At 38.5% G+C, this 9738-nt stretch overlaps 1 protein-coding gene across 1 annotated transcript in view; it reads left to right on the forward strand.

Moving 5' to 3' along the window:
• The window catches only part of PRKD3 (protein kinase D3), a 138073-nt gene that overhangs the window by 66883 nt on the left and 61452 nt on the right, over positions 1–9738 (forward strand). The window contains exon 5 of the mRNA XM_006882391.1: positions 1368–1560. Coding sequence (XP_006882453.1) covers positions 1368–1560 — 193 coding nt within the window. The remainder of the gene's footprint in view (positions 1–1367; positions 1561–9738) is intronic.

Here is a 9738-nt window from a genome sequence, read left to right on the forward strand (position 1 = left end):
CTACACAAGGGGACTGTGATGGAAGATAGTAGGTATTAGCGCCTAGTTTTGTAGGTTTCTTTTTTGTTTTTCCCCCCATCAGACAGGTTATGTGCCATGTCTTAACAAGGTTTAAAGGTGGCACATGTCATACAAAAGCATGAACATCCAATCATCATGCTCATGAACTGGAAAAAGGATAGTACCTAGTTTTAAAAGCCCCACAAGTGATAATGCTGTGCCATTTGTGCCCACCAGTCAAGCAGTCATGCATAGTTAAACTTGGATGTTTAGTGAATGAATGGAATGAGTACCTATAATTTAATAACTGAATTTTCCATTGACTGCCAAAAGAAAAAACAAGTCTGTCTTGGAGGAAATGCATCTGGGGTACTCCTTAAAGGCAAAGATAGTGAAACTTTGTCCCATATACCTTTGTCATGGTATCAGGAGGCGCCACTCCTTAGAAAAAGGCATCATGCAGGAAAAGGTAGAGGATCAGAGAAAGAGAGGAAGACCTGTAGCAGGTTCTATTGGCACAACAACTGTAACAGTGGGCTTAAACATGTTGGAGATGTGTAGGTGGCAGGTGGCACAGAATAATAGAGCAGAATTCCTTTCTCTTGTTCATTGGGTCACTATGAATTACAGTTGACTTCATGACACATAACAGCAACATAATTATTCCATTTATAAAGGGGTATGGGTTGAAAAGTCTTATCTCAGAATGCATTAAAAAGTTTTAATTGATACTTGCTTTAATTTTCTTTCACATTTGGGGATAAGAATAATTGGAAGATAATTAAGATATCAGGTATTTCTTAAAACAGTTACTGGCGACAAAGTTACTCATCTATAATAACTGGCATACAGAAAAATATATATAATTATTTATAATACTAATTTTTGTTTTTAAATATATTTTAGTTTTGTTGGCTTTTAAAACCTAAGGCTTGTCTCAGAATACTTTTAGACATCATGGTTAGTAATACAGCATGAATAACAATATTTCTTGGATTTATTTGGTTTTCCCATGATTAAGTCTTTGGTGAGGTTTCTGAAGGGATTTGAACATCTGTGATGAGTTACATGCCACCCTTTTGCATTTTATTTTTAAAATGACTATGCCTAATGAACAATATTTGTTCAATGATTGTATATGAGAATGAAAGTATCTTCATTTTTTTTTAAAAAAGCAAAATAGCCAAACAAAACACGAAAAATTCTTTTTCTCATTTTTTGTTTTGCTAAGTTAAGCTTCCAAAAGGAAGTGCTGAAATGCACATTTTTAGATTTTGGCAATAGAATTCTAGATACATGACTGTTGTGGTCAAGTCCTGTATGCACTACTTTGTCTTTAATATTGACTTAGGAAAATTGTGTTTTAGTCACATGTTCACCAAGAACCAAGTAAGAGAATTCCTTCGTGGAGTGGTCGCCCAATCTGGATGGAAAAGATGGTCATGTGCAGAGTTAAAGTTCCACATACTTTTGCTGTCCACTCTTACACGCGTCCCACAATTTGTCAGTACTGCAAGCGGTTACTGAAAGGCCTCTTTCGCCAAGGAATGCAGTGTAAAGGTAGGATTGGATGTTTTCCTTAATTAAAACTCATATCGTTCAGTTAGCAAATACGTTTAAAAATATTTATCTTTTAGAAACTCTATCCAAATAAATTCTTCTTTTAGCCTTTATTTAAAAAGGTATATATGTTTGTATATATCCATATGTGTGTGTACATAAACAGCTACTAAGTTCTCTAATTTACATACGTATGCCAAGCACTATGCTACAAAACAAACAGAAACTCCCTACTTCATGTTTAATCTTCATAGTAGATATATGTGAAAAAAAAAAAACATCACTAGTAGTAATAACCATAGTTCTCCATCTTATCAGCATGAAGAGGTTATGTAATCTAAAACCTATTTGAATTTTTCAGACATTGCTGCTTAACACACTTGTTCATCGCTTGCCAATAAGGAGCAGCTAATAAGCACTTCACTCAGTTACCCTCTTTTTGGTCTTGAAGCTGTATATCTTAAAGAAAGGAGACAGCCATCTTTTTTTCTGAAGAGCCACTGGTATATTTGAAATAACAGACATGTGATCAGCAACTTAACACTAGAGGCTGCACTTCCAGAACTGCTTGCTAGTAAGCAACTAAACTGGTATTTGAGATTAAATCTTTCTGATTCTGGAGCCAGGTACTGCCCACAATAGGAAAAAAATGCACACATGTTAGTACGAAGGTTTCATTGCTATTTTAATTATGTACTTAGGAGGCTTGTATAAAAAACTTTCTAGAAATAATCACAATGAAATAGACTTTCTTGGAAGCCACTAGAATTATTAAAGGAAGCAGTATACTAAGTACATACCAGTACTAACCCAGCACTCTAGCATAGAGTTTCAAAAACATACCTTAATGAGATTTGTATAGAAAAATAGACCTTCTTTCCTTAAAATTATGTAATATTTTTGTTCTTTTTAAAGATTATTTTTTTTCTCTTTGTCTCATATCTTCTTAATAATACTGGGCAAAGTCCAATGTTGATTAATTTTTAAAACCTAATGCATGAGAATGATTGTATGAAGCACAATGTATATGAACTTCATAAGCAAACCAGTTAAAAAAAATAAAAAGGCAATAATAAAAACTAGTATTGAGAATTGGAAAAAAATGCTGTATAATACAGTATTACTAGTTATTGAATCAGGAAAGAGTAGTCTAACTGTAATCTTAGGGCCTTTTTTCATGTAATTCATTTATTGTATCTGTTGTTGGTACAGTGTTCTTTATGTAATAGACATATTTGTGGAATGAGTTTCCAGGCTGTCCAAATAAAATATCAGATTTGAAGATTTTCAATAATAACTCTGATTTTCAACCCAGAATAAGATAATTAAGTATCATATTTAACTTAACTATTTAAGAAAAGTAAACTTTCTTGATAGTATATGACAGCATATGAGAACAGTGAACGGGTTATATGTCAGGTATTTAACCATCAGGCATAAATGAATGTTGAAATTTTATTTCAACAGCTTGCTTCTGGGTATGAGTTAATACATACATTAATGCTTTAACTTTAAAAGCTTTGCTGGCCTAGGGGTGAGAAGCTGCACTGCAATCCCCAAGGCATATATCAGCAGGAGAAGGATGAGCAGTCTCCTCCTGTGCAGTTAACTACCTCTGAAAACTCACTGGAGGGTCAACTATAGTTTGGTTCTGATTCAGTGGCACACAGCAACAAACAATAGTGCTTTAACATATCAACATGAAAGTGTATTGGCAATCACTTACTAAAGAATGTTCTGAAAGAGAACATTAAGAACACATGTACAAATTCTAGCCAACTAATAATCTTTGAGAAGGTAGTAAATAGTACTGCTCGGCTAAACAGAAGCAAAATATTCTAAAACCATAGGTAGAAAAGTACAATATTTTGTAGAGGACTAAAATAAATTTGTACATAAATGACTTCTGAGAGTTGCTTTGATGGCTTACTTAGGTCCATAATCACCATCCTTGGTACCAGCAGTCGGGATCAGGGAAGAAATTACTGAGGAGTAGTGATGTCAGTTTGAACACTAAGGCATGCCTAATTCAGGCCTTGGTCTTTTCCATCACTTGCTATGCATGTGAGAGCTAGATAGTGAGTAAGTATGCCAGAAGAAGAATTGATACCCTTGAGCTGTGGTGTTAGAGAGTTGCATTGAACATCCCATGGACTGCCAGAAGAACAAACAAGTAGTCTTAGAGAAAGTGCAGCCAGATTGCTCCTTGGAAGTAAAGATGACAATGCTTCATCTCACATACTTTGGGCATGTTGCTAGAAGAGGCTATTCCTTGGAGAGGCATATTCCAAAGTTTGGAAACTGAGAGTGTCAATGAAAGTCAGGAAAACTCTCACGAGATGGATTGACACAATAACTGTAACAGTGAACTCAAGTGTGTCAGATAATGAGGATGACACAAGCTAGCACACAGTTCAGATCTGTTATTCATATGGTCACTGTGAGTTGTACTTGACTCAGTGATACCTAACAACAGCTGGTGGTTTAGTGGTAAGGAGTTATGCTGCCAACCCAAAGGCACACAGTTTCAAACAGCTTGCTGCAAAGAAGAAATAATGATCATTCTCTTCGCATTCAGATTACTGCCTCTGAAAACCCGCTGCTGTGTCAGCTATGTGTCACATTTGTCTCGACGGTACTAATAGCAACAGTGACTTTGGATATGAAGAAGTTTAATTCTGTCACTGGATATCTAAGCTTATATAGCTTTAGGGAAGTGATGTTTGATTTTTTTTTGTTCATTATAAAATCACAAATTAGGTTTTTATATATAGCTAACTCAAGAGAGTGTGTGTGTGTGTGTGTGTGTGTGTGTGTGTGTGTGTGTGTGTACACACCATTAAATTAGATCTGACTGGTACAGGAGATTGCCTCTCCTTCTCCAGCAGAGCATCTGGTGGATTCGAACCACATGCCTCTGGGATTGCAGTGCATCTTCTTGCCAGTAGACCACCAGAGCTCCCTAAACGCATTAATTTTTTTAAAAATCACAAATTGCATTTCTTACATAGCTAAGTAAAAAATAAATTATTTCAGTAATTCCTGTCTTGTTTTAATATAAATTGGTACTTAAAAACCAAAATAATAATTGTAATTTACTTCTCAACCTGAAGAAAACTCTGGGAGTGTAGTGTGTTGTGTGTTGTGCTGCTTAGCAAAAGGTCGGTGATTCAGATCCACCACAGCTCTGAGGAGGAACTGCACGTCTTCTCTCCTGTGAAGATTCACAGCCTTGAAAACATGATGAGTCAGAATTTCTTGACAAACTTGGGTTTAGGTTTTTGTTTTGCCAATCTAAGGAGCAAAGGAGATAATTGAGTAGCAAAATTATTCTGGATTATCTGAGAAAATACATGAGTTAAAGAATAGCTTCTCATTCATTAACTCATCTTTTCATTTTCCATTATAAAAAGTTTGTGATACTATAAAAGCATATGTAAGATACAATAAAGAAAAACATATAAAAGTAAAATATATTTTTGCTGTTAGAAACTTCATATTTGCTACAGGTTGACTAAAATTTGGCTCTAAATATTCAAAGGGGAAAAAACCTTCACAATTTTCAAAGCTAATACGGTTTAAAATACCAGCGATTTAAGAGATCTATATTATAGAACAAAGTCAAACCTTGAGTTGCTATAATCATCGATGCTTTCGGCAGAATGTTAAATGATCCAGGAAGTATTAAAAGAAGATGGAAAGAATATACTGAGTCACTGTATCGAAAGGAATTGGAAGACACAGAAGAATTTCATGAAACAACATATGAGCAAGAGCCTATGGTGATGAAAGAAGTCCAGGCTGCTTTGAAGGAAATGGCAAAAAATAAGACTCCAGGAATAGATGGTATACCAATTGACATATTTCAGTTAAGAGATGCTGCCCTGGATGTGCTCACCAAGTTGTGCCAAGAAATCTGGAGAACAACCACTTGGCCAACTGACTGGAAGAGAGCTATATTTGTTCCTATCCCAAAGAAAGGTGACCCAATAGAATGTGGAAACTACAGAACAATCTCACTGATTTCACATGCAAGCAAGATTTTACTGAAGATTATCCAAAAACGACTGGAACAGCACATCAGCAGAGAACTATCAGAAGTCCAGGCTGGGTTTAGAAGGGGTCGTGGTACTAGGGATATTGTTTGTAGCTGATGTTAGATGGATCTTAGCTGAAAGCAGGGAATACCAGAGGAATGTCTATCTGTGTTTCATTGACTATGCAAAGGCATTTGACTGTGTGTATTATAACAAACTATGGTTGACTCTGAGAAGAATGGGAATCCCAGAACATTTGATCGTTCTAATGCGAAACCTATACTTGGACCAGGAGGCAGTCGTCAGAACAGAGCAAGGGAACACTGCATGGTTCAAAATTGGGAAGGGCGTACGCCAGGGATGCATCCTATCTCCATACCTTTTCAACCTATATGCAGAACAGATTATCCAGGAGGCTGGGCTCTATGAGGAGAAATGTGGGGTCAAGATTGGTGGACAATTTATCAACAATCTGCATTAATGCAGATGACACAACCCTGCTTGCTGAAACTGAAGAGGCCCTGAAGGACCTGCTGCAGAGTGTCAAGGACTGCAGCCTCCAATATGGATTGAGGCTCAATGTCAAGAAGACAAAGATTCTCACCACTGGACCAATTGGCAGCCTCAGGATGGATGGTGAAGAGATTGAGATTGTACACAGCTTTAGTTTGCTTGGCTCCACAGTCAACAGTCTTGGCACCAGCAGCCAGGAAATTAAAAGGTGCATTGCCATGGGAAAGTCTGCTGTTAGGGACCTCTCCAAAGCACTGGAGAGCAGCGGTGTCTTCCTGGAGACTAAGGTGCATCTGATACAGGCCATGGTCTTCACAATCACTTGTTATGCATCAGAGAGTTGGACAATGACCAGGAGGATAGAAGGAGAATTGATGCCTTTGAGCTGTGGTGCTGGAGAAGAGTATTGAGAATACCATGGACAGCTAGGAAAACAAACAGATTCGTCCTGGAAAGGGTTAAACTGGGTGGCTCCTTGGAGGCAAGGATTCTGAGGCTCCGTCTAACATACTTTGGACGTGTTGCCAGGAGGGATGGGTCCTTCGAGAAGGACATCATGCTTGGGAGGGTGGAGGGACAGCGCAGGAGAGGAAGGCCCTCTATGAGGTGGATTGATTCAGTGACTGGGATAATCGGGATGGGAGTGTCAGAGACAGTGCGATTGGCACAGGACCGAGCAGAATTTAGGGCTGTTGTACATAGGGTCACTATGTGTCGCAAGCGACTCGACGGCACATAACAACAACAACAACATATTATATGTGAGTGTTCCCTCTCATCATTGCCACAGAATTATAACCAGCTCATGACTGACCCTTCAGTGGGTTTTCAGGGCTGTAAGTCACAGGAGAGAAAATTGTCCATCTTTCTCCCATGAATCCACTGGTCAGTTCCAACCTCCAGAGAGGCATTCCCTTTGGGTTAGTACAAGTCTGCAGACTAAACTACCACAGTTTTCCCTAGGGATTCTCATTTAAAAGGATAGTATCCTCTAATGTGCATCTTTATACTAGACCAAGTTTTTAATTTTATGATGCATTTTCTTATGACCTTCAACAATGCTGTTGGCACTAGACCCACGATTTACTTGATTCATAAGTATTTTTAAAAACATGCTGATTGGCAAATATTCTAGCATTCAGGACTCTTTTCTCCCAGTCCACCTACTTATTGTTGGTAGATGCCTTTCAAAGATGGTTTTAGATAGTGGTTATGGTAATGAGCAAGGCTTGTTAAAACAAATTTCTGGACTCTTCCTAGAATTTGGTGTATAATTAGTCTGAGTCGGGACCCAAAAGCTTAAATTTTTGATGTGTTCACTTCTGGTCTGAGGATCACACTTTGAGAGCCAAAGAGTATTAGTATTGGACAGCTTGAACTTTAAGTCCATTATTAACACCAAGGTTCTTACAGTCTAAAGAGAACCATTATGTGAAAATAGGAGCTCTGGTGACATAGTCTAAAGACAGTAGCCTCTCTAACAGTTCAAATCCACCAGCAATTTCTCAGGAAAAAGATAGAAGATATTCTCTTCCTGTGCAATTTACAGCCTTGGGAAACCTGGAGAGTCAGCTTGTCAACCTGGCTTGACAGCAGTGACTTTGGGTTTTGGCACTTAAGAAACTCAGTTCTTCATCTTAAGATTATATGTGAAAGCCTTATTAGGTTCCTAATAAATGTTTGATAATCACAGCTTGATACCAGCAGCCAGGAAATCAAAAGAAGAATTGCACTGAGAACATTTGCAGTCAGGGACCTCTCCAGAGTACTGAAAAGCAACGATGTCATTTAGAAAACTACAGTGCTCCTGAGTCAGGCCATAGTCTTCGCAGTTGCTTGCTATGCATCAGAAAGCTGGACAGTGTCTAAGGATGAGATCAAGAATATTGATGCCTTTGAGCTGCGGTGCTGGAGAAGAGGATTGAATATACCATGGACTGCCAGGAGAACAAACAGGTTCATCATAGAGAGGGTGAAATCAGGCTGCTTCTTAAAGTCGAGGATTCTGGGGCCTCGTCTGACATACTTTGGACATGTTGCAAGGAGTGACCGGTCCTTGGAAAGGGGCATCATGCTTTGAAGGGTGGAGGGACAGCACAGGAGAGGAAGACCCTCTATGAAGTGGATTGATTCAGTGACTGGGGAACGGTGATAGATGTGTCAAAGATAATAAGTTGGCACAGGATTGAGCAGGGTTCAGGGCTGTTGTACATAGAGTCACTATGAGTCGCAAGTGACTCAACACACATAAAAACAAGAATCACAACTTGTTTCCTGCATATACATCCAATTTTAATATTTTGACATTGAAAGTATGTTCCTGAGACATACTGAATAGAAGTTTAATTAGCCTAAGAAACTTTCTGCATACTTATTCAGTCTGTAAGCTGAGCATATTATTAGAGTTGAATTCTGTGAAGAAGAATGTGGTGTCAGGATTGGAGGAAGAACCTACATTAAGATGATACAACCTTGCTTGCTGAGAGTGAGGACTTGAAACACTGCAGATCAAAGACTACAACCTTCAACATTAAAAAACCAAAAATCCTCACCACTAGGACAGCAGGCAGCATTGTGATAAATGAAAAAGAGATTGAAATTGTCAACTATACCATCTTACTTGGATTCACAGTCAGCACCCTTGGTACTAAGCAGTCAGGAGATCTAGAGATATATTGCTTTAGGCAAGACCTCTGTCATGAACCACTCCAAATTACTGAGGAGCAGTGATGTCAGTTTAAAGACTGAGCTGGGCTTGATTCAAACCATGGTTTATTCAATTTCTTGTCATACATCTGAGAGCTGGAAAAGGAACGACAGAAGATTAATTGTGAAGAAGGGTAGTGAATATTCCATAGGCTTCCAAAAGAATAAGATATGTCTTGGGAAAAGTCCAGCCAGAATGCTTCTTAGTGGCAAGGATAGTGAAGTTTTATCTCATGTACTTTGGGTATGTTGTTAGCAGGAGCTTTTCCTTGGAAACATTATGCTTAGAAAGGTGGAGGGTCAGCGAAAGGGAGGAAGACCCTCAATGAGATGGGTTGACACAGGACTGCAGCAAGGAGCTCAAGTATGTCAGATGATGAGGATGGTGCAGGATAGGACAGGGTTCAAATCTGTTGTTCCTAGAATCACTACAAGTCCTACATGACTGGATGTCACATAAAAACTAGAACTCTTAAATGGGATCTAGAGAGATGAAGTAAGTAAGATGGAAAGAAGGAGTCAGCTACTTTGAGTCATAGTGTTGGCCTTATTTCACAGATAGAGAAACTGAAGTCTGGCAAGGCATGGTTAAGTAACTTGTAGAAAGGTAAACAACTATGGGAGCTCTGGTGACCTAGTAGTAAGAAGTTGTGCTGCCAATCCAAAGGCAGGTGGTTCGAATCTACCAGCAGCTGTACAGAAGAAAGGTGGGCATTCCCTTTCCCTGTGATTCACAGCCTCTGAAAACCTGCTGGAAAATAAGTCAACCATGAGTTGCTTGTGTATTGGTGACACACAACAACAAGTAACTGTAAAAACTTGAGAACTGAGTACCACAACAAGATAAAGGAGAATAATCCAATTGAAAAATGGGCACAGGATATGAACAGACACTTCACCAAGGAAGACATTCAGATGGCCA

Source organism: Elephantulus edwardii, unplaced genomic scaffold, assembly GCF_000299155.1.
Source record: "Elephantulus edwardii isolate Elephantulus edwardi_28Jun2011 unplaced genomic scaffold, EleEdw1.0 scaffold00019, whole genome shotgun sequence".
NCBI lineage: Eukaryota > Metazoa > Chordata > Mammalia > Macroscelidea > Macroscelididae > Elephantulus > Elephantulus edwardii.